The sequence below is a fragment of the Larimichthys crocea genome, chromosome XVII, assembly GCF_000972845.2.
Source record: "Larimichthys crocea isolate SSNF chromosome XVII, L_crocea_2.0, whole genome shotgun sequence".
NCBI classification, from domain to species: domain Eukaryota; kingdom Metazoa; phylum Chordata; class Actinopteri; family Sciaenidae; genus Larimichthys; species Larimichthys crocea.
Window position 1 is genome coordinate 21579331 of NC_040027.1, and position 27980 is coordinate 21607310.

Here is a 27980-nt window from a genome sequence, read left to right on the forward strand (position 1 = left end):
TTAGCTGGTGAATAAAAGTCCACTTCAGCTGCTTCAGGTGCAAAATATGAACTTGTTTTAGTCGAAAAGTGCTTTCAGGAAATGAGGAATAGTTGTATCTTGATAACTCGGCGAGTGTACCTCAGAAAGTTTCCCATTAAAAAGGGACAATCTTGCACGTCATCTCCAGGTAAAACTGGGGCAGGTTTGAGCCGCTGTATTTTTAACTAAGTTAACACCTATTCATGAGTTTCTTGGTGCTCTCCTTCAGTCTGAAACTTGCATACAGTATGTTGGTAGTTTCTCTTATTTTAATTCTTGGTGTCCTTTCAATTTCTCAGGGATTAAAAAAAACAAACATTCTTCATTTCAATGTAAAAAACGTAAAAGCCATCAGCAGCATAGTAATTTCTTGTTTGTTGTTGCAGTTTCAGAGCATTTCAAGGCTGGCAGTGAAGCACTCCCATTTTAATATACATTTATAAAATGTACCACTTTGAAAATCCTGGCACAATAGCTGAAGGCATAGAGAAGGAACAATGAGATTTGATATGTGACATTATTTTGTGTACTCCAGAAATGGAAATTGCACACATCCCTCTGTACCGTCACTGTCAAGAAAATGTCTTTTCTTTAACATAAAAACTGAAATATACATGACAAGCATGACACAACACAAATGCACAAAAAAGCACATTGCTTTCCCTTTCTGACCAGTGTTCCTGGTTGCTCACTGAATGACATCACGTTAAGGCGAGCAGCTGGTCTGAGAGGTTATTTCCATCGTTTCCACTGTGGCTGTTATTAAAGTTGTCTGCCAGTCTTCGGGGGTGAACGACTGTGGTTCTTTAAAAGGTTGCATGGTGGAGGTGGGGGAGAGGGCGGTAACTTTAGTTTAACTGCTAGACAGTCGATGGTAAAAGTAGATGTAGCCCAAGTCTTTTGGAGGCCTTTCTGACAAACACACTTTGTGGTCGTTGTAGATCACCCACCTGCAGGAAAATACAAATTTTTATTGCAGCGTGAAATTCTTTCAGAGTGTCACTTCTTTCAAAATGGACTGCTTTGAGGACAGATGAAATGGGTCAATTTATTTTTTCCGTTATGTCCCTGCCATTTTATTTTTTTTTACTGGTTGCAAAAGCTTAATAACAAAAGCAATAATATTAATTGAATTTCTCCATAAATGAAACTCAAATATATATGAAAGTAAAACACATTAAACAACGGAAAATTTTGTGACTAACAGGAAGTTAATGTGATAAAAGTATGATAAACAATATGCTGTCAGTTTTGTACCATTAAGAACTGAATGAATATAAGCAGCGAAACCGTGTGCAACTCACCTTCCCTCCTTTTTGATGTGACAGACATAATGTCCAGACATTGTGGATGCTCCCATGTGACTGATGAAAGCAAAGAGCTCATAACCTGAAAAAGGAAACTTCAAGTCAGATATGGACTGTGTGATAAGATAACAAAGCAGTTTCATAACTAGTAAATGTCAGACATATACAGTACATCTGTCAATATGTTTAAATTAACATCTTCACTAGCAGCACATGTAAATACCAAGCGTTCGTGAGCATATATTCGAGCCTTTGACTATAAAGACTCTTTCAAAGCTTCACAAAGCTTCAGATAAAAAGGCAGCTGCTGATAGCAATGCTTTCATGTTACAGATCAAGCACAACATATAAAACGAATCAAAAAGATAAAACATGCTAATGCTTATGGGTATTTTATATGTTTGTTTTTTTCTGCTGAAATAGCACACTGTTTAATCACCGGTAAACAGGGTTCTCTTGTGGCAAGGACAAATCAGAATATGCATCGTGAATAATGAAGAAAACTAATTAAAAATCATGAAAAACCTGAATGTCTGCAAAGGTAAAATGATTTAATGATTTTCACCTACAATGTTGCATGGTTGTGCAAGTATGTAAGTATGTCGACGTATTATTACACTGCATATATAATTTGCAAGGAGTGTTAAGGGTTAAAACGCTCCTGAATCATGTTTTTGATGCCACTGTGCCTAAAGTTGGTCTAGCACAGCAGGTCAGTGCCCAGCAGCACCAGAGTACTCTGTGTATCAGCATCAGACATTAATAGGAGCTGAAGGTAAACTGGCCAGTGAGAGTTCAAAGCAACAAGGTGAAATTAAAAATCAGGATGCAGAATACTACTCTGACCCCAGGTTAATTTCTTGGTTATCTGGGAAAATAATATACCCGTTACCAATCTCACTCTAAATTGTGAAAATGTGACTTCTAATTCTAAAGATTATCAAGTCACCCTGATTACTTAAAGTACCTCCAGATAGGGATCAATAATAAAGTCAGGAGCTTCAATCAAGCGAATCAGAGTCACTCACGTCCTGGTCCGTCTTTGATCCGTGGGCCCGACGTGTCTCTGTCTGGGGACAGCGTGGAGTCGCTGTGTGAGTTGGCGTTGGAGAAAGCGTTGTCGTTGGGCTCCGTGTCCGCCATGTCTGAAAGGGCGTCACTCTCCTCCTCCTCAGGGTGGGTGAAGATCCAGTCGAGTGCTCGCTCGAGGTTGTTGTTCTGAAAGAATGTTTGTACTTAAGTTCACTGGAATTCATGTATCTAGATATGTAAGTGGCGCTAATGTAAATGCATGATAGTGTTGGAATCATAAATCAGGTTTTAGGCAGTACAGTAAAATGTTTTGAACATGTACTGTGGGAAGAACTTGTCTTTTCCTGAGAAAATCCTCTGCTGCACAGAAGTTGATGCATGTATAATGACTGAAGCAGCACTTTCTTTACAGGAGTAACAAATGTTAGCACAGAGAAGACGTATGGCAGACAGAAAAATGCATAGGAGGACGAAAACAGGGCTGAGGACATGAGACATCTTGTTTTCTCTCCCCTGTTGTATCTTTAAGTAGAACCTCGGAAAAACAGGCGATGCTGGAAGTGTTCAAAATGAGCAATCATTTATCAGGGAGGTGGCAGGCATCCATCTGTGCTAAATTCCCCCTGAGGATGTTTGCTTTTAATCCAAAATAGAGGTGTGATTACTGGAGAATGTGTCTTGGTTGGCAAGTGAAGCTACCTGCTTCTTTCTGTCTCTCCCAGTCAGGTCACTGAGATTGGAAAAAAAAGAAAAAAAGTTCCTCCTGCTAATTTTAGGCTAATAATAAACCAGTCGTGAGACCCCACTCTGCTTCACACCTCCATCTCCCTCCTGAGGAATATGTGTTCATTTCTTCTTCTTTTTTTTTTTTGCACTTTAGTTCAGTGGCATTGGGGATGATAAACAAGGAAGCCTGGTGTCTATTTCTGTGTCTTAATAACAGTCTGCCGGGCTATTTTTGCTGAGGGGGGCAGTTTGAAATACGAAACATGAAACCTGAGAATCAGGGGCCATTTCAAAACAGGGGAGCGAATATATTTGCTGCAGCTGTAATCAGTCCGTATAACATTACAAAATTCATTATTTTGTGCTGTGAATTTCAAAATTATTTGCGATATGTGATGATAAGATGAGTTGAAATATCACTGAGGCGGATCCTGTTCCTAAACCTCCAGAGCTGCTTTAGCGGCGGCATCCATATGCTGCTGGGACTACTTGTAAACACCATGTAGAGCAGACATCTTTAATCACCCTGACATGTAGGACCTATTAAATTTTGCAGTTTGGAAAGTAAACAAGTAGGCCGGCCAAAGCCCATTTATGACTGACTGACGGAGCTTAGTTTTCATCATCTCACCCTTTCTTTCCCCTCTTTTCAGACACCACCTCCCTTCATGCCAACCTCGCGGTGATGCTTTTGTTTATATTGACCAGGACAGTCTTTCCTCTTCTGTGGTGTCAGGCGGTCTTTGCTTCCCAGAGACACTTTTAAAACCGTGTGGGTGGTTCTTTGTCTGCACATTTTCTCTTGACTGTCTTTTTCTTCTACATATAACTCTTTATTGTCTCTGTGAGTCACAGAATAACAAATATACCTACAGAAGTCTGACTCTTCCCTTTGTCGCATCATTCATGGTGACCGTCGCCGAACACATTAGCTACCCTGTCTTTTCTGATCATTCAAAACAAATCACTTTGTGCGCAGCAGTGGATTTTAGTCTCACGGCCAGGAGAAGACACATTAGACTCAAGGTGTTTGTAGATGCAAATGTAGAAACTTATTACTTACTAACTTAAGTGAAGTTGATAAAGAATAGACAGACGACTCTTTAAACAAAATGTCTGTCTGCATTATAAGCTGGCAGAGATACACTGGTAGAAGAAAACAAAAAGTTATTTATTAGTACACATGGTGGGCAGAAGACTGACCGTGGCTTTGAGTGCCTGGATGCTGTGAGCGCGGGGGAAGCCCATTGAAGTGAGGATGGAGATGCTCTCCTCAGGGGGCGAGTTGCCTAGCGGCGTGGCACCCATGGGGCTGTCACTGGTGGAGGGACCAGGATCTATCATGGAGGGCAGAGTGAGAGGTTCTGCAAAGTCTAAGAGGAAGAGAGAGAGAGAGAGAGGGAGAATATCTGAGTATCTGATGCAAATGCACCCTTGAAGTCAGAGTAAGTATATGGGTCCACGCATCTCTAAAGAGATAACTCTCCTTAAGTAAGAAAAACATATTTTCCCTGATATGACTGCTGTTCAAAGGACAAACTTTCCATTATTTTAAACTAACCTAACCTAAGAAGCATCCTCAACTAAAAATAAAGTCTTTCTAATTTCCAATTCAACTGCAATGCTTTGTGTACTTTCATCAGATTCACATGAAAGTGAAGTGACCCTCAGCCCTCCAACAAGGACACCCCGACTGTAATTACTCTACCGTTGGCCATAAACAGAGCCTTCATTACTGTCCTTGCCATAAATGAAAATGCGTACCACTTATCTCCCACTACTGTCTCCATCTCAGCCTCCTTGCTTCGTGCCCTTTAGATTGCCCATAGCACAGTTGTTCTTACGCAACAGGAAGGAGGCTGTCTTGCAGGCAGAGAAATACAACACCTGAACAGCGTATGTTTGCACAAGTTAAATTATTATTACTTTAACTTTAACGACATTTATGCATTTGATGACCTCTGGCCCTGTTCAATAATGCTCATTTTCAACTTTTACCAAATTCACGGAAAGATAATTAGAATTTTAAAAAGTCGAATAATTGAGTCTCCTTGTCTGCACAGTGCTTTGGAAATCCATTAGTTTACCTTTTTAAATGCAGCAGGCTAAGGTTCACCTCAAATAAATGTTGTGTGGCACTGCGTCTAACAAAGATTTTAAAAGAAAGTTGAGTTGAAAAAAATAAATAAGGGATGCTAATGGAAAAATAATGAAACCAAATAAATGTGGGGGAGGCAGAACAAGAAGTAACCTTTGTGCCGCAGGCAGGGATGGACCGTTTTACTGATGTTATTGAGCCTGAATGCTTCCCATTTTGCAAATACATTAGGCCCATTTAAAAACTAACAGACAAGGGGCTGCTCTAATTTCCCTCCAGTGTCGAGGTCATTTACAGCCAACCAGGGAAATAAAAGTAACAGTGTCAGCGCCTCAGGGGGATGTCTCTACTGCTCAGAGGATCTATATGACACAAAGTCAGCATGGGATGCAAAGTCTGACCTTATAACAACTGGAGATGTGATGTGTCTCTCACTTTGAATTAGCTTTGCGTTTAAAAGGTCCTGTACAAATTCATTTACCTTGACTTTGTATACTTGCATAGGGATAGTCTCAGATAGTCTTTCCAGGAATAGAAAAAAATCACACGCTTTTCATGTGGACTAACTGACTTGTGAAGCAGCATTTCTGTTTATCTACCTTGTCCTTGAACTCAATGCCCACTTCTCTCCCTTCGTCTATTTCACTTCTTGAAGTCTGTAGACTCAACTTATTAAAACTGTTGGTGAACTGGGGCTCTTTCACTGCACCTGCTGTTCTGGTTATTTGTCACCAGTATTTTTGGTTTCTCTGGGTTACAGTTACCACTTTAACCCTCAGCACTCATTCAACACCCAACTTCACGCCCTATTTCTTCTCATGACTATTTTTGACCCTTAACACGAATTTGGACGTAGGCACCATGTTTTTAAGGTTTCAGTAGAATACGTCGACTACAATATTTTTTTTTTACCTTGGGTAAGAATAGCTACGTAACTGGAGCCAGATATACAGTCATAACCCTTTTAACACTACTAATATGTAGGTTCATCAGTCCCATAGTCACACAGTGGTTGGGGGAAGTGATGCAGCACTTTGAATGAGAGAAGCTCAGACGCTGCAGTAATCTTTATCATTATCACATTATGCACACTTGCTTCCTGTTGACTGTCATCTATAAAATAAATAGAGTTAAAGTTTCATTGATGCACACTGATGCATAAGATATGTTCATATACGTGTTTACTATATAAGCCATCTATGAAAGTCGTACAAAGTCTTAGCATCCTGCAGGTTGAAGAGTGGGTGCTACAAGTTAACCTTAATCCCCTTCTTGGATTGTGAAAACACTCAGTATCAACAAATTTGGATGCAGTGACTTGTTAGTCTGTCTGCTTCCAATAAAATTATGCAAATGCACAGGGTTAGGTGCTGCACTCCAATTTCTTCATACTGCTGCCTTACCAGGCTCCTCCATGTGGGCTATAATCCAGTTGAAGGCCATCTCTGGGCCCATGTTTCCTGTGTAGTAGACCGCCTTCCTACAGGCCTCCAGTGGAAAGCCCATTTCTGCCAGTTGCATTACTGCCGTCTCGTCTATTTCTGGAGCTGGGGACCGGACAAACCAACATCAATAACTATAACGCAGTTGCTGATTCAACATTAGTGGTAACCTCCCATTTTACAACAACCAAACAGGATTTCACAGAGACTTTCTCAATTAATCATTAAACAATGAGACCACAAGAGAATCGGCTCTGGGGAGGTTTGTTTATTGAAGGATGATTTATCAAAGAGAGAAATGAGTCGGGCTAAAAACGAGTAGAGCTGCATGCAGAAGTAAAGTTTGTTTAGAGGTAGAGAGCAGCTGCAGCAGCTGCTCAAGTGTACATGGTCAGAGACTTAGCTCCGTAGCATTCATCACTATTGTTTGTTGCCCAATATACATGGCTATAATTTCCATAAATGTTACAGAGAAGTGATTCACTGAGAAGGGAAATGAAATACTCACAGTCTATGGAGCTCATGGAGTTATCTGAAAGAGGAGAAGACACTTATTTCAGAAGAGATCACAGACAATTGATGTTTTTCTGTACTGATAATAATGTTCATTACATTTACAGAATACATGAACCATCACTAGATTATCCTTCCTAGGGGCCTTAAGGCAAAATAAAATAAAATAAATAAATAGCAGCTGGGACCCAAATTAACTCCCAATTCTCTCTTCTCTCTGTGCATTTTGTTCATCGTGCCTATGTTGGAGTACATTTGCCCGCTGTGTGATAATTTGATTAGTCACAAATTACTTCAAGAATATACTCCATGTAAGAATAAGATTAGCTGAAATAATGAAGGTCTTAAAACTAGATTTTGGCCAACCTTAAAGTGAGACTGTGGAACTTTTGGAAGAAGAAACAAACTGTTCTTACAAATGAAAAGTTGAATTCATAAGCAATAAAACTAACCTCCCCCTTACTTATTTCAGTACACTGAATCAGGGGTTTTGTTGGCACAGTCTGATTTGGTAAGGTACCACTAGCTTATGTTGTCTAATGTTATCAAACTCTGGATAGATGCATCCTACTGAATCAGTTTGCTGACTTCATGACTCTTTTCTATTTCTGCTGTCGTTGCACTATGTTTGAACATTTACCATTGTCCCATAATTGCCACTTCTGGGCACAGGAGCTGCTGTTCATCAAAAATTATATAGGCTCACTTTATTGTGTCGTATCAATCATAATGTCCCTTCACAGACAGGGAGTCAAGAAGTCAAGTTGTCAGAAAACACTTATGTTGTAACCACATGCGGTGAGGAGATTGATCGCCCCCCACTGTTCCCAAAGTGCGGCAATCACAACTTGAGTGAGGCCTGCTCCTATCAAACATGCCTGATTTTTGTGATGCCTTTCCGGTTAAGTTAGTCTGGTCTTAGCAGTGTCTTTCAACAACACTCTTTAGGAGGCACATCATTAAATTATCTGAAGGAATTATCTACACAAAAAGATACAGTGCTTTCTTGTTCCCTATTCTTCTTTTACTCTGCGTGGACATTTTTGATTTTAGTCTTTTTGTCACCAATACTTAATTTATAGTTAATTTTAAGTATTTGCGATAAAATAATGACTCAATAAAGTTTCACTGTCTTGCTCACCCAGTCTTTCGTGTGATTCCTCCTCCTCTTAGATAAAACAGATCATGGTTCATTTTAAATATCAAGTGTGTATTTAAAATTGAAAAAATGTCTTGAAGAAATTAAAATCAATATCGATATATGCTTTGAGGAGTTTTTAATTGCTTGTTTTGTGCTTCAGTGTATCTGAAAAATGCAGTGACTAAAAAAAAAAAAGAAATCATGCTTTTTCTATTTTCTTAATGGCCTGAAATCACTGAGTGAATGGATGATACACAGGCCAATGAGAAATAATGTGATTCAAGTGGCGTACAGGGTAACACATTTGTGCGGTGCTGTGTAATCAATGAGAAGCACTGAAGCCTTTTGGAGACAGAAGGGTGACCAATGATTAATCACTGCTGATGCCAGCCGGGGGATAATGGGCTAGTGGTTCATTTGGGACCGACAAAGCTCATCACATGAATGTAAGATAAATAAATAAATCATAAAATGTACTGAAAATGGCATATAATTTCCTCTGACCTCTTTTCATTTCACAGTTTAAACTGTATGATTTACACCCTGGTACTTGTTTTAACCTCTATCTGTACAAAGAGGAGCTCTGATGGAAGTCAACAGGGGACAAGTGCAAAACAACTCTACCACCTCAACCTGACTACATCCACAAAAAAACATTTACACATATTGTATATATTATACATGCAGCGAATTCTCTGTGGCCCTCTACAATAGCTGCATTGCTCGCTGCTGTCAGACGTAGATATGCAATGCTAAGCAAGGTAGTGCCAGCACAAAGGAGGGATGCTTTAATGTGCAAGACTTTTAAGTAGATTCTGCACTCTTCCAGGAAGCCAGTTTCATATGTTTGGAGGTCTGAGATAGCAGGTACAGCACATAACGTTCAGCCCTGAAATATTAAGGCATATTCAGACAAACATGTTCAGACTTTTGAGTTTCCTGTCCTAAGAAGCAGCAGGCTAAACGATTCTGTAAAGCTCTGAGAAAAAGAACCCTCCTGGGTCTGTCGATGTGTGCGGCAGCAGAGGCTGCTCACAGACGTTACTGTGTCTTTGCTCCATGGACTGTTTTTTTTTGGTGTTTGGAGCTTGAGACCGTACAGAACACTCTGTGCTTCACGCCTGCTAAAATATTAAGGAGGACACTGTTAACTTGATGTAGCTGAACTTTGCAAACAACGCAAGGAGGAACAAAGGAATAAGACTTTAAATCACAGAGGAGACACAGAAAGACAGCCAAAGGAGACGCCAACAAAAAAGGCTCAAGGACACTTGAAATATCACTAAGCAAACAGTATGTGTAGTAATTTTCAAGAAAAGTAACAATACTGTCGTTGCTCTAAAACGCACCTACTAGCTCCTCATAGTTTATTCCCATACCAAGGGAAGTGCATTATAAGGGGATCTCATAAAATCATTATAACTTATTAGGCTTACCCACGCTGTGAACACAACAACTTTTCATTAATTGATTAAGCATGCCTTTCCCGCGGGATTCCATTCAATATGCCCTTAAGAGAAAACCTGGGTGGCTTTGAGCAGAACATCATATTAGAGACAATTTCACGGATCATTTGTCTCTGTCACAAAAATACCCCGCACACCTCCTGAAAAGGATGTTAGGTAGGCAGCTTTGGAACAACAAACATCTGAGTTAGGTCTCAAAGCAACACAGAATTACCAGTTTATTGGGTACAATCTGATATATACTGCCTCATATGTTTAGGGGTGTTTCTAATATCCTGCACACTTCATTGGTATAATTAGAGTGGATAAAGCTAGGTAAAACTAAAAAGAAAAATAGCAGGTGCTCGGGGAAAAATATGACCTTTAAAATTAATAAGGGGACTGCAAAATTGAACACTAAGAGCCAAAAATACCCCCAGTAGTTAAGAGTGCCGTGAATGCAAATCCCCCTGTAGGCCACTGTAGGTGAGTCATGAGCACATTTGATGAGGGGATCGTTTTCAGTGAATTCTGAGTGAGAAAATGGAGCACTGTCTGATCTGAGAACGTTCACATTTCCAACTTAAAACGACAAAAATGCAATTCAATGCAGTTCAATGTTCTGCACCTCTGGTGTCTTCAGGTAGAACGATGGGTGGCATGAGGTCGGGCAGCTCCTCTTCACCTGCCTGCAGCCCTGTGGCCCGCATCCTGCTCAGATCCAGAAAGTCTGGAACATCTATGGCCAAGTCTGTACACGAGAAGACAATTATGAATCTAACTGAGGAATGCAGATGATGCCATGCACTTATTTTCACACTATTTAACACTTTCACAGTTCTTGCTGAGGATTGAAAAGATATGTAGAAAGAAACTTGATCACATGATGAGTGAGGATTCAGGCCTATGGCGCTGCTAGATTTCAGTATCAAGTTAACTTTAAAACTCCAGCAGCCTCTCATAGATATGGACAGGATGGAAGATTGGATAGTTTATGTTTATCTGGCCAAAACTGCAGGTGAAGCTGTTCATGACTTGCACAAAATGACTTAGGCAGCATTTACACTTACTGCTGTACTGCGTGTGCCTTTTGCTGTTTAATGATGCCCTCTGCTGGGCATTTACAGCACTACAAATATTTATGAAAACAGAGTTACAACATTACTGGAGGCCAAGATTTAAAAGACATTTTAAATCCTATTAATCATCCGATGGGTGACAGAAAGTTACCTAGTTTCTTCGGCACCCAGTCGACCCCGAATGTGAATTTCTTGATCTGCAAAATCAGATACTCTGGGAAGGAGGCGAAACGGGAAGTTCTGCAAAGAAAAAGACGTTTATAAATACAACTGCTTTTAACTTAAAGGTGTGAGGTGATGACAAAACATTGAGGTGTTGTTTCTGGTCCTTTGCTTACTTGACACCGGCTGATTTGGCCTGCAGCGCTGAGCTCCAGAAGTCAGGGACGTTTTCAGGCTCCGTGAAGGCCTGCAGGCATGCGGTGAAGGGGATCCGCGCTCTTACCGGCTCAGGTGGAGCCCGCATGTTGTCCTCAGCCTCCTTCCGCTTGACCTCGTATGCCAGAAGCTCCTCTGGTATGATAGAAACAAAGACAAAGACTTTCAGCTGTGCAAATATCTTCACCAAAGTCAGATTTGTTTACAATAATTACACCAACATTCTCACAATTAATATGGCCATATTACAATGCTGTAAGCTACCTTACATATCCCTTAAAGAATGTAAACATATGTAAGGTCAACAACAAAGCTCTCAGTCGGGATCTTCTCTGCCCTTTCAGAGAAGGACCTGCTGACTCCCAGCAGCTGATGCCACCTGAGCCCAGCGTCATGCCAGCTGTGGCAGAACATTTTGTGTGTATGTGTGCGTCTGGGAGCTCCTTTACCTCGATTGGTGGCCGCCTCAATGGGGGCTGGCAGCTGGATGCAGTAATCCACCCGCTGAGTGTAACGAACCCGACGTGACTGGCAGCACTGAATCCGCTCCTCCACCAGGAAGCGGAAGGCGTCGCTTGGATTCTCTGATCCAGCGCTGTTCCTCTGTAGACAACGACATACAGGGAGGATGAGAGGTTTGAATATCAACAAAACAGGCCGTGAGATTAGTCACATTTTTCAGTTTGACAGACTAGTGATGCGGTCCAACTGTCATGGTCGAGTGTTTTTTCTCTTGAGTGAAAAAGTTTTTCCTTCACTCTCTGTCAGTTCGCCTTCGTTCTACATTCAGTCACTTAGATATTCCTTGTGTTTTGTTTTCTGGGTGCCTTGCCTGTCATTTTGACCTTTATTTCCACTTTGTTCAATGGCAGATTTGTTTGTTTGTTCGGACTGCCTTACCTGGTTTTAACCTGAGCCTGCCTGACATCCTAAAGCTTTTGTTTATTGACTATTAAATCATTTGAACTGAACAAGCTCTGCCTCCAGTCATCTGCATTTGGGTCCAATTCATCGTGTTTCCTGTGCCCCTGCTTGAGATGACGGTTCCTCGGAGACTGCAGTTGATAAACAGTTTTCTTGGCACGCTCTGTTTGTTTTTTTCCTTTAATTTATTCTTGATTTAAATGAATCAAATGAAACGTTAATGGCAGACACGCTCATATCATAATGGTATTGTTTGGCATCATGCACTAATGCACCGATAATCTCATATAAACTTAATTAGTCTGGTGGGTTTTGTTGTCCTATGATCTGAAGTTACAAATAACATTAAGAGGAAGCCCTGCATATTTACAATATACAATATTATTGGAAACAGAGTTAAGTAAAAATACTGTATGTTTGCTGTAGAAGTAGCTGCAGAAGCTTCACGTTTATGGTGAAGCTTCTGTGACACATGATGTCTGAAATGCAACTCTATCTATAAGCTATTCTTTGCTGTGGTCTATTAAAGTCTCCTGGCGTGACTTCAACGCAACTGCTGTTTGACCCAGATCTAACCCAGTCATTCATAATGCAGATGCAACGTTGTAATTAAGGGATCATCTCCATTAACCTTCATAACTAGTGTATTACATCTTTTCAGACTCATACCGTCACAGAGCGGCTCTGTGTTTTCTATGAACAGTCGGGGTCATTGAAGTTTACACTGTGTTTATTTGAAGACTGTGATGAAGGATGGCATCGCAGCTTAACACACCAGTTTGCACTGCAGCCTTTCTGCAACTCAGCCCTTCTATTCTGAGAAGCTACAGAAATACACAAGTTATAATTTTACTCAGGCCATGTATGCAGGCTGACATAGACAGAGGAAAATGTTGCTGATGCTGGTGACTTTAGTCACGTTATCTATGTCTGGATAACTAAATCTAGTATACAGACAGCTGTAGAGGCAAGTGGACTGACGGGGGAGAGGAGACAGTACGGGCAGTACGGGCTGCTGTGCTTCAACCAAGCTGGAGCACAAGAGCTTCCATGGATAATGAGTCAAATATGGAGAAAGTGAAGCTTGGAGAATCTGGGTTGTATGTTTTGTTGATCTTCACAACATGAGGTGGAGCAAGTGTCGAGTCAGGGTTGAAGCAGAACAGGAAGCATTATCAGGCCCCCCCCCTGTGTAACAGATAGCGCTGAGCTATATATATCCTGGTTGAGACAGACACGTCAGAGCACCCCATGTGTATGTACCAACCAAGGAGACAGTGTGCTGTGTTCAGTCAAAAACAGACCCTCCCCTCCCAGTCAGCTGCCTATCCATGTGTGTCAGGGGTCAGACGAAACGCAGCCATTTTGTAAAGATGTATTATATTATGATAATATTGTGAAGAAAATCCAAATTAAAAAGGGACATGTTTGTAAAAAGCATCACAGTTGATCTAAAATAAACTACAGCAAGTGTATACATAAGGGATAATGTACAGCCAGCTGGTCACTGTTTTGCGAAAATGTTCTATAGTAAGTGGACCTTATGTTAAGATAATTTGGACAAAGTCACATGCAAAATTGTGGGTCAAGGGGAAATTTTCACCTGGTGGTGATACATAAAAGGTGGGCACAAGGGGGCATTCTGTGATGACTATTAACGAAAACACCCCCATGAAAATGTAATGTTATATTGAAGTTTTTGTGGAGATATTTCGTTTTGTATATGTTGGACAGAAATCAAACAAGCAAGAGGATTGCAGATCTGCATACCAATATGACCTATTGCATAAACACTACTGGCTAATGACTATTTTTTTATCTGCACAGAAGTTTAGCTTCACTCACCTCCACCTGGTTGATCATGTGCAGGAGGAACTCATGGGCATCTTGTTGTCTGTTGGAGGAAAACTCGGGGTGTCCCTGGCTGACCAGGGACTTTAACATCCGGGGAGAGACGCCCTTCTGCTGGTGCTGAAATGAAAACATTTAGCTGTCACTCACACTGACTGTGCACGAATACACACTTGTCTCAGAGGGAAGTACAAGACAAGTCAGCAGACCGGTGGTGAATATTGCAGATACACACTGAAAGCAGCGACAGGGTGTTTTCAAGTACCAGGATGTAAATTACAGGCGAATCTAATAGAAGGAACTGTGTCACATGTCATTTATATAGCTTCAGTAAAAATATTTTATGGCCTGATAATACAAATTTTTTTACCGTGTGATCCCAAAACAACAATCAAACATGATGTTGCTGAAAAGTGGTATTGGGTGAAGCTTAAGTAAGTTTAGTATGCAGAAATGGGAGAGCGTCAACAATAAATAACTGCTTTCCTAATTAATATGGTTGCTATGAGTTAAGTTATGTCATAATTGATTGATAGGAGATACATCCAATGTGAAAACATCCCTGCAAACAAATGGTATCCCATACAATTGTTTGTAAGGCAATAAAGTTAAAGAGCCATTTTAATGAGAATGTGTAACTGTAACATTTCCTGGGTACAAACTGGCCACACCATGCCAGCTCAAGCCCCCAATATCTTCCCAGCTGTCAACATGTATCCAAACCTGACTCCACCATCACATGTGTAGGAAGTGCAGGATCAGAGCTCTGCCCTATCAATTACTGTGGCTGCTGAGGCTTAAAAGAAGGCTTGGAGCTTACAGACCTAGTGCTGGGTCCAATTATGCTTTAATAGTTTTCCTCTCCTAGTTTCCTGGCAGCTGTGTACTATGTGGTTGGAAAAAGCAATGATCTTGTATCATATACATTTAAATTAGTGAAGCAAAACACACTCTGTTCAGCACAGACACAGCTAATAATTGTGAGGAAATTAAGCAGTGATGTTGGGAATTAAAAGCAAAACATAGGATTAGAGCTGTGCCTGGAGCTGTGATCATAAACAATTCGAGTTGCACATTTTGGACCGCAGCCAGCAGCTATTTTCAGACTAATGGAAAAAGGTCAGAGCACAAGAAAAGTTATCTAAAAATCACATCTGGCTTTTGATGCGATCAACATCTCTCCAGCTGTCACTATTACAAAAACAGCTCCAGTGTATTAATAGCACAGATATACTACATTATATAAAAAAAAGTTGTTTCACGTTACAATTGAGAAAACATCATCTTCACAAACCTAACAGTTTGGTCATTAAATGAACTAATTTTGCTACCACTCAGTATTAACATGCTTCTGTCGGTTATGGACCCAGTTTGAGAGCTGGACATACCCAGTTTAATACCTTGTATTCTTCTTTCATCACCTGTTCAATGAGCTCAGATTTCATGGGTGGTTTGGCGTACTGGCCTGAGAGCAGTCCGTGTCCCAGTTTAGCCCTGTCGGACAAAAACAAAGGCGTAAACATCACAGCATATCATCAGGTCTTTTAGTTTTGTTCCAATCTTCTTGTGGTGATTTCAGACACACCCTGAGGGCGCATGTGTCTTTACTCGGCGGAAGCAAATATTACAGATCAGACTTGTTAACCGTGGCTTTTCAATCTCACAAAGCTGGCTCCTGTTCAATCTCATCTCTGTTGTCATGGTAACAAAACCTTTTAGAAATATATCACTTTTCTATCCTCCATCTTTCCCTAAATCCTTTTGACTCTTCACAGTTAGTTTGGTTCATCATTGGTCGCTCCTGCAGACGTGCCATCTCTCTCATCTCTTCTCCTTGGTGGTACATAATTTACTTGTGAACAGTATACTTCATAACACGAGTTTCATCCTTCTTCAGACTACATGCAGCCTTTTTTTGAAAAATGATTTATAATTCACCTTACCACACATTAACTGTAGAGGGCAGCGACTCAACTCAATTTCATATGCTCATCAGTTCCTTCAAAAGTCTTGTGTTTTACACATATTAAATATCCAGTGTGTACAATTTGAGAGGATCTATTTACAGAAGATGATATAAATGCAATATAATATGCATAACTGTGATTTCATAAGTGTATGAATAATAATCTTTATGTTTTTGTTACCTTAGATTGAGCCTTTTATATCTACAGACAACGCAGGTCTTCTTCAGTGGAGTTGCCATGTTGAACATCATGTTTCTACAGTACACTACACTGGCTTCACATTAAAAAGGAGGGGCTGAGACAAGGGGACAATCAGCAAATTACCGCTAGATGCCACTAAATGCTCACACACACTGGTTCTTTAAAAGCACAAACGCAAAATAGGCAAAATATCTAAAGAAGTGTAACTGAGAATAAATTATAGGTCAAAGCTCAAACAGTAAATATACATACAGTATAGTAATCTTCTTTAACTTTAATCTAACAAGGAACAGTGAGTATTTCCTGGGCAGTTAAATTGTATTTTCATATTTTACTTCTTCAGCTTATTTTTATTCTTCATGTGTAAGGCTGTTACACAATCAGTGCTCTTAATGTGGAGGTGACTGAGTGATCTTGTGCAACAAACTTGAAACTTGAACTGTACTAAGGACATGAAATGGCCCAAAAATACTTACACAAGCAAATACATACAATTAAACCAATTAACCCGAGTATTCTTTTCCAAATAATTAATAATTTTTTACAATTATATTATATTTTACATCAATTAAGTATTCTAGTTTTTAGTTTTGCTTTTCCCCCTGTCTTTCTTTCTGTTCTTCCATATTTATGCACAATAGTGTCCTCTTTATTAATCACAAGATGTATAATATAGAATATATAATACAGGATGATAAATTAATTTAATTAGTTTATTCCTAACTTGTTTAACAATTACTTAATGCCTGCAGTTGTGAAGGCCATGTTTAAAAAATACAGACACAACACATTAAGAGACAGATTTTCTTTCTTCATGACCTGATCTGTGCTGACAGGCACACAAACACAAACAGCGATGGGTATAAACATGTTTATCTGGCAATGAGAAACATATGTTGCTTCACATAACTGATATTCATCTCCTGCCTGGCCAAGACTCTCCTTACCTTACATGATGGCCTCAGCATCTGACTGGCCTCTTGCAACACACTGGCTTACATGACAAAATAGAATTTACCAGAACCTAACAAAATATGCTGTATTTATTGTCTTAAGGGTTCATAGACTTGGCCCTCATTATCTGACTGTAGCATGTGAATGACAAAGATACAAATCTGAAGCTAGTTATTCTAAACAAAACCTCAGCCTGTTTTTTAGAGACAGCAGCAGCTGGGAAACACCTTCACTTGTTTTGTGGGCTCGAACACTGCATTATGTAACACTGGATTCACTTACATTTGTGTGGCGAAGTCCTGGCTGGGGTCAAGAGGTGAATAGTCAAATATCCTCTGAAGGTTACCCACATACCTAAAGATCAAAATACATGTCACACATATGAGGTGCTACTCAGAAAACACTAACACCTTCTGCTTAAAAAAAGAACTGTCAACTCTGTGTTGCTCTGTTAATTAATCTTCATACTAATCCAGGGAAAAGGGTTTAACAACAAAATATATTCACTGCCATCAGTAATTACAAGCTACAAGTTGGTATACTTTGACATATTTTAACATAAAAATTGTAGTCCTTTTGACCTAATACATCTGCTATTTGTCCACAAATGATTTGGCCTGTTGAATCCCCTGTTAGGAGCTGATGTTTAGAAACACACATACTTTTTGCGCTGTAACACATACAAAAAGTAATGTAAAATTAAATGTGAAAAAAGATAAATCTAGACATATTCTACATGATAAATGTGTCATAATAACATTGTGTCTTCTTTAAGTGACGTCTCGTCTCACAGTGTACTCACATCCTCTGGAAATCTGGGATGCTGAAGAGGACCTGAAGCACTGTGCTGATGTAGCAGCTGTTGCCCAGGTTTTTGATGCCCGTGTAACCAGAACCAAACACCGCCTTCAGCTTCATTCCCGACTCCTGGATCACCTCCCATTCACTGACCCGTGGCCGGGGGTTATTGTCTGTGTGGTGACCATTCTCTGTCTGAAGAGGGAGAGAGAGCCAGGTTACTATACCTAATATTTAGTTTTTTGATTGGTTTGTTCACATCTAAGACAACTTACTCTTTTCTGCATCTGTAGCATGTCTATTCCAAAGTGTGACAAGTGGTCTGATATGTGGGGGTCCAACACAGCTTCCTCCTCCTCAAATGAGTAGACATCTGAAACCAAATGATCAGTTAGTAATTTTTTTATCTGAAATCATAATAGTCACTATTTATACTTAGGTACCACTACAACATACAGTCTATTGCAAATCAATGGTGGTGCCATATTAATATATATGCCACAGTGCATAAGTAGGGTAAAACATTTTATCACACCGCTTTGTTGAAGACTCGATTCTGATTGGTCAATTACAGCATTCAACAGTCCATTATTTCTGTATAACAGACCACTGCTGTGGTTGCAGTTCTGATCATAGACTCTGGAGGACCACAACGGATGCAATAAAATTATTTTAAATCAATAATTTGACAGGAAATATTGATTTCTCTAGTAAGAGGCTGCGTAATAATCAGGATAATGTATAGCAAGCCGGTTATTGTTGCAAAAATAAACCATTTCCGCCACGTGGCAAGGTCCTGCATCGCACTGATTAGGTTTATTTTACAACAAAGACTGACTGGCTGTATATTATTATCACTGATATAATTACTTCTCAGTACATTTAATTTAAGAGGAGATCTCTGACAAAGTGTCAATAAAACCTTAAATTGAAAAACTTCATGCAGGGCTGTTGTATTGGACTACATTATTATATTACTGTACAGCTGTGTCTCAGACCTGCTCCATCTGGAGTGATGGTGTCCAGTTTGACAGCCAGGGGGTAGTTGGTCGCTCTGTAGTGCTCCAGAGCGTGGCCATTGCCTCCGCTCCCATCAAAGAACCACTTCCCACAGAGCACTGCTCCATCCGTCAGGTTCAGCCACAGGTTTTCTCTCATCTCACACTTCTGACACTTCCAGCCACTGAGAGCAAAGAAACAGACACTCTTGTTACTGCTGTGCTGTCTTTTTTTAAAAATCCTGACAGATTTACATTGTGATTGTTAAACTGGATATATTGCAAATAATAAAACTCATTAAAACTCAAACATGAACTCATCTTTAACACAGTAGGAAAAAGCTGTAGAGTATTCTTGCAATGGTTGTTAGGACAGACAGGTATGTTAGACGTCATGCAGTAATGCATAGTTAAAGTGTTTAAGCTGTTCTGGCAGTTTGCCTAAATTAAAGAGATAGTAAAACACAATGCTCTATTTAATCATCATAAATAACCTTCTGGAATGGGTTACCACTTTGTTTACTCTGAATTAATCACCGTAGGTTTAGACACACAAGACCAAGTGCTGCATGACTCACAAAATGTCACTTCTGTATAAACAAGGACCAGATTGAACAATTATTTGAATATTCTTGAATATTCTTTGGGTGAAAAACATCCTGTGCACATGATAAGAAAAAAGGAAACCAATGAAAAATGATGAGAATTATAAGAAACACACTGCTGTGAGAAAACCCTGCTGGTTCTGGTGAACCCCAGGCAGCTGAACCAGCTGAGAAAGAATCCATCCCTATCATTCAAGTGGTTAATCACCAGATTATGGTAACTGTTACACAAATACAACTGTAGCTATCCAAAGATTTAAGGCCTGCAGTGTGTATCAGAGTGGCTTGATGCTTTTCCTACCTGGGTGGGATCCTGACCCCGTTATCCAGCTGTCTGAGGCTCCTGGCATGTCTGGAAACCTGAATCTCCTCCTCCCAGGATTCAGGCTCCTGCTTTTTGTAAGCTGATGGAGCATTGAGCACAGCGTCACAGGCGATGGTTACCTAAAGGTCGGATAAAACAGCACAGGCAGAATTAACATCAGGGAGTGAGTGTGATTGAGGTCATGCCAAAAATATATCAACCTTCTTCCTAAAAAGAAAACTTTAGGGATTAAGTTAAGAACCTCTCTCTGTTTTAACTATTTTTACTACTGTAGATACATAAATCTGGTAAATAGTGGACATGCAAGATCTATGCAAGACGTTGAAGTTGTGCCACATGAAGTAAATAACCCACATAGTGCAGAGACAAACCATGCATTTTAAAGCAAAGAAGGATAGTCACCAAATGTTTTACCAGTAAATGTGTAAAAAAAAAAAACGTGGTCGACATCAGGATTTGTACATTCACCACATTAAACATACATGCAAAAATAATCTGAAATATTAAACCCTGTGACTTGACAAAAGTAAAATGTCTTGCCTGCACTCCATGCAAGCACATGACACACAGAGCAAGGAGTGATAAGGTGATAAGGGCACCTGTGCAGTTTGTGCGTCCTGTGGTTCCCCAGAAGCCTTTCTTGGCAAACAACTATTTGAGGTTAAGGGAAACTTGGAGCTTACACAAATTATATTCTTGAATGCAAAGTTTGAAATTTGTCGGGGGGCAAAAATGGATTCAGGCTTTTCGAGATAAAAAATGACCGGCCTGTCTGTTCAGTGCCCGGGGAACCACTGAGTGCACCCCCCCATCGACATGCATGGAAACACACAGAGCCCGTGCAGCAGTGACTCACTGACCAGAGCGGGCAACTCCTCAATATTTGGTAAAGGGATCTCGAAGTGGTCTGGAAAAATGACAAGCTTGGCCTCGTCTTCGTATTCATAGTCCTCTCCGTTAAAATCGCGGTTAAGCTCTAAATCTAAAAGGGGGAGGAAGTAAACATCCAATCAGCTGCTGTCAGCATGTCACGATCGAGTTTATTTTTATTTTATGTTCTGTTCTGTGAGGTCTGTTCTTTTTTTATGTTCTTGCCTCGTTCTTTTAGTCAATACCATAATAGTCTGAGGATGCAGATGCATCCTTGAACAAGAGAACCACCAATGGCATCTTTTTTACAATGACAGATGACTTCATATGATGCTCATGACACAATTCATGAGCTATATTTAGGAATTTAACACACACACTCTTATTCACCGGCAACTTATAGAGTTACTGAGTAGTGATGAGGATGGCTTTGTCTATGCAGCTACACACACCGACACACACACACATAACGAAGCTAAATTCTCAAAATTCAGGCTGTAACAAACATTTATTTTTCTTATTGATTAATCTGTTTGCAAATAATCATTTGGTATATAAAATGTCAGAATGACAAGAGATGACCAACATTGAGTTCACTGTAGAGCTGAGATGATTAGAGGAATCAATTTCAGTTTCCTGTCACATTTTTAGACAAAATGATGAATCAATTGATCAAGATAATAATGGGTAGATTAACAGATGGTGAAAACAAATAGGATTGTTTAGGATCAAGTAAGACAAAGAGGCATCAAATCCTTGTTATGAAGAAGCTGTAACCAAAACATTTTTGGCAATGTTGCTGAGAGAATTATGTATAAATAATGGATTAATCTAATCATTTCAGATCTGATCAAACCGATATCAAGACACATTTTTTTGAAATCTAGAGAGCCTCCTCCTTTTAATTAATCTCCATATAGAGTTGTCTAATCTCTACCCCAGCCTAAAGTCGTGTAATGACTCATGAGAAACAGGATCATAAGGTCTTATCCCTCATATTGTTATTGTGCTCACTGGTTTCATGGTAACATCTGACGTTACCACCTAGAGGCCTCTGATTAAATCACTGGTCTGGTATGGAGATGACGGCGGATACATACATGCCCGCTGTCACATCAAGCATCCAAAATGGACGACAGCAGGAAGCGTGCCAGAGAAACAAGAGTCTACTAGAGAGTCACACGTTGGCTAGAGGGTTGACCTAGTGTACAGCCGTCAGATCGAAGGCAGTAGATAGTAAAGTCTACCAAACTCTGGATAATAAAAGACGGAACATCAATTATATCGACGGTGAGTGGAAGGAATTCCTCCCCTGCCAGGCCAGCAGTGAGGGAGGGTGACAGGGAGATAGAGAGACACCTGGTCATGTCGGAGCAGCGTCATAGCTGCAGTAGAAGTGTGTCAGCCTAGAAGGGAGGTTGACAGGTGGCGGCAGCTGAGAGGCCAGCAACCGACCACCCCCCTCCCGAGGCCGGGGAGGAGGAGTTGGAGGCCATGCTTTGATTTAGAACAGTTACCAACCACATATACAAATAAATGGGCTATATTTGGAGCACAGAAGGCGGAGGAGGAGGCGGAGGAGGAGGAGAGGTCTCATCATGGGAACTATCTGACACTTTGGGTAAAGGCCGACTGAAGGGGCAGCTGGCGGGTCACCACAGTGTAACGAACAATAACAGCAGCTTGTACTAGAGGCGGTTCTCTTAGCATAGAGAGGCGTTTTTGACGAGCACAATCACATTACTAATCACATTAGTTTAATATTAACACAAACTCAGTGCAAAATGTGTAAAATGCACCCAGAGTTGCAACAAGCTTCATTTTGTTTACAGCTCTGAAGGGAATACCACTGACCAAGAGGGGTTTAGTCCAGCCTGTGCGGTGGAATGTAACTACACTACATATTATATCACATTAAAACTTTGGTACCTGTACCTGTGTATGATTTTTCCATGTTACGCTACATCTACTCCCCTTTCTGGAGGAAATATTGCACTTTTTATATTTATCTGACAACTATATACATTTACCTTTAAAATTAAGATTTTACAGCATTGATCATTACATGACATACAATGCACACACATAAAAAGTGTATGCTTGTGGTTCTTTTCAGATGTCCACGAATTGTTAGCATTTCCACCAAAAGGACACTTTCCCTAGAAACTTCTCGGATGGTTTCATTGAAATAACTTTTCAAGGTCCAAAGAAGTAAAACACTCCCTCTGAAAATCAAAGGTTGTATTAAAGTAAAAAAGTTCCTTCTTTTGTGCTCCATTAAACATTTATAGCCCTTCAGATTTATCATGTAACCCTACAGAGATTGGGAGCTACTGTCATAAACTGTCCACCTGTATGTGTATAGTGGATAAAAAATAGTTCCTCTTTAACCAGCTACAACTTCACATTACTACACATTAATGCAGCACTGTTAATCTCATCATCATCATATATAATAATATATAATATGATATTTCTACATACCAAGTGATTTGGATTATTTAAGTGCATTTTACTGATAATACTTCACTTTAATAACATTGGTACTTCAGTATAGCATTAACCTCTTCCACCTCTGCCTCTTCCTTACCTAGAAACACTTTTCCATTTCTTCGTCTGGGGATGGCACCTCCTGCAGCTCCTGTCGCTTTCTGTGGGAAATGGGAAGGGAGAGATTAATAAACGGGATCAAAGAACCTTCATCGCATTAAAAAGACTTTTTAACACCTTTGATGATTCACTTTGTAAAATGCTGTAAAATGCTGCTATGCTTTGCTCTGACAGAAAGTCCAGATGGTTGTCATTTTGTTAGAAATAGATGCTGGATGTTCCTGTTGCCAGATCAAGTTACAAGGCAAGGGGAAAACCCCTTTTCCATGTCACATGTCAAAATTAAAGAATGATAAATGAAAGTTGCAGAGATTGATTTGTAGACCTGGACAGATATCATTTACAGTGTGCTAAACATCATGTTTGGGCCTGTCTGTGCTTGCAGAGTGTGTCATCATCAGAGACAGATGACATTTCATTACATAGCCCAGAATGGTAGAAAACTCAAATATCAATCTCTAACAGACTGACAGATAAATTCTTTAAATCAACAAACAAAAAAAAAACACTTGAATCCACTAAAATGTGAATCTGTTGGCAGCCAAACAACCCAGTTCAGTCCTCTCAGGTTCAGGTGACTGCTTCCCTTGGCAGGACGGAGGGCACAGACAGACAGACAGAAAGAGAAAGAGAATGCTGACACACTCGCGGCCAAGTGGACTCATGGGGGAAAAAAACAGCAGACACGGGAGCCTGCAGAATGTGAGCAGCTGTTTCAGGCCAGATCCAGGCATGGAAATAGCAGCTCTTTACAAAGCAGAGCTTATCTGAGGGCAATTAGAGCCACCAAAACTTTACAAAGCAGAGCTTATCTGAGGGCAATTAGAGCCACCAAAAAAAGGCCCTTGTTGTTTACCATCAACTTTTTAAAAGAGGGGTTGTTTGGGTCCGTGAATGACTTTTTCATACATGATGGATGTAAAAAAAAAATTCAGATATTTTACTTTTTCCAAGGACCTTTCATGTTCAGTTATACTTATAGGGGGAAACAAATGATCTTATAAGAAACACTTCATTTAAAACTGACAACAGGTTATAACAAGTAAATATTAATTATTTATTATATTCTATAATATATACCAAATGCAAACTGTCTTTAATTTCAACATACTTAGTATCAAATTATCAGGTTCTTTCTGGGAAATTAGGTAAAATGTGAAATAAAGTGTTACCAGTATAGCATAAAATTGTTGTTGTTGTTGTAGTTGTTGTTGTACTAGTTGGAATATGGGGAGATAGACAGACAGAGTCTGAAGGTGAGTTGGAATATGGGGAGATAGACAGACAGAGTCTGAAGGTGAGAACAGTCATATCTAACGAAAAAGTGAAAACAAAGATTATATTTTTCATCTTTTTCAAATGACATGTCCATGACAAAGCATTCCACTTCCAAGTGTATCCAGGCCAAACAATGTAATTCAATCACTGATATTCAAAATAATGGCATTATGATATCAGCGATTCCAGTCACATAGTGTACCTTTTTATCTAAAGTGCCTTGCTGTATTTCAAATAGCTGCAGCATTACTCACCACAGGGAATTTAACCTGTGACAGCATCAATGATATGCTCTACTAAATGAAATACACATAAGACAAGTTACTTTACTTTAAGTCTCTCTATTTATCATGTGTAAGCAGCACATTGATCTTTAATAAACGTTTAAAACACACTGTAATGTAGTTCTAAGTAGCTATAAGGACATTTTAGGTGTCTTTAATGTATAGTATTTGTCAAGAATTATAACTACACCAATAAAAAGATATTTTATATTAACTGTGTTTAACCATATTGTCATTCATTATCTGTGTATATAGCAGCCTCCACTGGAGGAGTTATAGTTGTTGACAAATACATTAATAAATAGGTATATCTGCACAGAGCTACATTATAGTGTGTTATAAACCACCACAAACCAGGAACTTGCTACTTTTCCACATCACATATGTTATGAGACAAAGTGTAGTAATATTTTGCGCATAACTATGTCAGGTATGAATTAAAACAGATTCATTAAATCATGTGTATGCAGACTGGTAAAGTTTATATATCACTGGTGGCTACTTTATCACTTGTTGTACTGATTAATATCAAATCATCTTAATGTCTTACTCAACGTCCTTTGTGTATTATTGTTTTATTGATTGCAAAGGCCTTCATGAATATGATTAGTAAAAGCACAATGTAAACTGCCAAATACAGTGTAGGTGTAAAACGTACCTCTTTGACATGTCGTTTGAGGTGCATGTAAACACTCTGTCCTGTTTTGCGATAATGCCTCTCCACATGTTCTCGTCCAAAGCCCAGGAATGTGTTCATACACACATACAGGCCTCCCTCTGACTCCTACAGACCAAAACAAATGGTGACAATGAATACACGTTTAATACACGGAAAACCTTGTAGAGTGCACATTACACAGGAAAAGTATTCTAGCATAGTCTAGGTCTTAGAATTGGTATTTTGCCAAATTTCAGAGTACTACTCATATATATATATGTTCTCACACAAGTTTTTCTTTACTTATCTAACACACAGAGGAAAGGTAGTACTTTAGCTTCATTGAAAAAGTAAAAAAGTAAAGTAAAGGACAAAAACACTGTGCTTTGTTCCACACTACCTGGCACTACTTACATAAATTGAACACAACATGCAAGTAAGAGTGTGTGCAAACACACTTTCAAAAAGACGATAGTCAAAACCTTGTTCCAGAACACTTTTATCAATGCCTGCTACTGAAAAGCTTGTTTTGTTTCAACTGTAAAACCACAAAGTCACCTTTTACATGTCATTTTGGCTAAAGAATGTCTGAGAAATATGATTAATCTCTGATATTTTGTGTCCTACAAGCAATATGATTTTGCTGCTGAAGAATATGTGCATCCTGTTACGTGCAGCTACACAGAAATCCAATTCATTGACAAAGTAGACCCTCTTTGCTTTTAGGTCACTGAGGACCAGCAGGTTTTGCTCCAGTTTAAAAACACAGTAACCTTATTCCTCATAAAACTGCTAGTGAGTGTCTGTGGACTGAAGCCCCACAAGTCACATCTTAAATTGTCTTACTGTATCTAAAAGATAATTCAAAAGATCTGCATGTGATCAGCTGCTCACATTTCATGTGTTTTAAATATTTTCACACATGGACTATCAAATAAAAAAATACATAGGGTACTCCTTCAAAGCTGACCTAAGTCTGCAATAAGTACAGGCCTTATAAACCCCCTGTGATAAACCTTTAAGTGGCCCAGAGTGACATATGAGCTTCAACAGTGCGAGGATAAAAATAAACCAGTCCTCAGGCCAACATGATGAACTCCAGACAGCTGAGTCACCTTTAAAAAACAGTTTCAGTGGAGAAAGTAGGTTTCTTTTATTATTGTATGTAGAATGTGTTACGAGCCCAAAACTCTACATTCTCTAAAGGTCTTTAAAAGTACAGGGAAGGGTTGAACTGCATCAAAACTAGTTTTTAAACATGCAATATATTTTTCAAATATTTCATGTTTTGATGCCCTACTACGATTAATCACAGTAGAAACAAAAAAATCACAAAATAAACGAGTCAAAATGCGGGCCAAGAGATTTTCTATGAACTTTCCAGAGAGACAATAACACAAAAATAAAGCTATAAAGGACTCTGGATATAATATATACACACTATTGAGTATAAAAACTTACTTTAAGTCAATACATGAGTATCACCACACTACCATGGATAGCATGAATTTCTGCTTGGTCATTGTAAACTCACTATTGAACACAGCAGTGGGTTGTATCACATGCTTAAAATAAACACATTTAAAGACTATGAATTGAATCTTATGAGGGTTAGATTATTGAATTATTGTATGCAAACACCACTTTTACACTGAAGAACAGTGAAAGGCGAATTATAAATCACAAACACACCATAATGTGCGCTGTAAACTCACTTCAGCCACACATAACAGCTGTTTTCCTTCAAGCTGACATGTCTGCTAAAGCTTTTTAAAAATCATTCAAAGCTCGAGGCAGGTGTGTGTGTGTGTTGATTGGCTTTAATGTGGCCTGATCTACCTCTCCTTTGCACAAAGAGGGGAAACCCTCCTCCTACTCCTCCTCCACCTCCTCCTCCTTCATCCCTCTCTGCTCAGATGTAAACAACATTTCATTATTTATTTCCCTTGCAAGTTCGCGTGGGTGGCGGACACACACACACACACACACACACATCACAGCAGATTCACGTGTGTTCATATCACAGACGCACATTCATCCCGCAAAACAACACGCTCATGTCTCGGTCTTTATGTCATGCGTGTGTTGGGAGAGATAACACTTACAGGAGAGTCGAAGGAAAAAGCGCACTCGCTCTTGAAAACCCTGTCTCCAGTCCTGGGCACCCTGATCGTGGGCATGTACGGGACCAGCAGCTCTCCTAGGTCTGTAGCCATCTTCGCATTCCTGCTTCTCGCACCACAGTGCTGCGGAGCCTCCAGAGCAGCGCTGTCAGAGGAGAGGATGCTATTTTTAAAGCGCTCCGTCTCTACATTCCTGCAGCCAGCGGGATGTGACGCTGAAAAACATAAAAATAAAATGACAGAGGGGTGGAGGGCTGGCCGCTACACAGGCTGCAGAGCTATAGAGGACATGAAGGCTAATGTTTTTTCTCTCTTCTTGCAAAATAAAAAAATAAAAATAATAAAAAAGCTT

At 39.7% G+C, this 27980-nt stretch overlaps 1 protein-coding gene across 3 annotated transcripts; it reads right to left on the reverse strand.

Moving 5' to 3' along the window:
• Positions 1 to 140: 140 nt before the first annotated feature.
• On the reverse strand, positions 141 to 27980 carry usp13 (ubiquitin specific peptidase 13). Of its 3 annotated transcripts, none has more exons than XM_019258962.2 (21): positions 27611 to 27980; positions 25506 to 25631; positions 23266 to 23326; positions 20666 to 20787; positions 19782 to 19924; positions 18876 to 19060; positions 18153 to 18250; positions 17882 to 18072; positions 17362 to 17433; positions 15379 to 15451; positions 13952 to 14077; positions 11632 to 11785; positions 11143 to 11317; positions 10956 to 11044; positions 10354 to 10476; positions 7135 to 7158; positions 6588 to 6731; positions 4290 to 4459; positions 2357 to 2546; positions 1326 to 1410; positions 141 to 971 (listed from the first exon to the last, which is right to left on the reverse strand). In XM_019258962.2, exons 1-21 carry the CDS (start codon positions 27719 to 27721, stop codon positions 875 to 877), a joined length of 2559 nt encoding a protein of 852 aa, XP_019114507.2. In that variant the 5' UTR covers positions 27722 to 27980; the 3' UTR covers positions 141 to 874. The 3 variants fall into 3 exon arrangements, with proteins under 3 accessions (XP_019114507.2, XP_019114506.2, XP_019114505.2); XM_019258961.2 differs by having other exon boundaries at positions 15358 to 15451; positions 27611 to 27979; XM_019258960.2 differs by having other exon boundaries at positions 15346 to 15451; positions 27611 to 27979.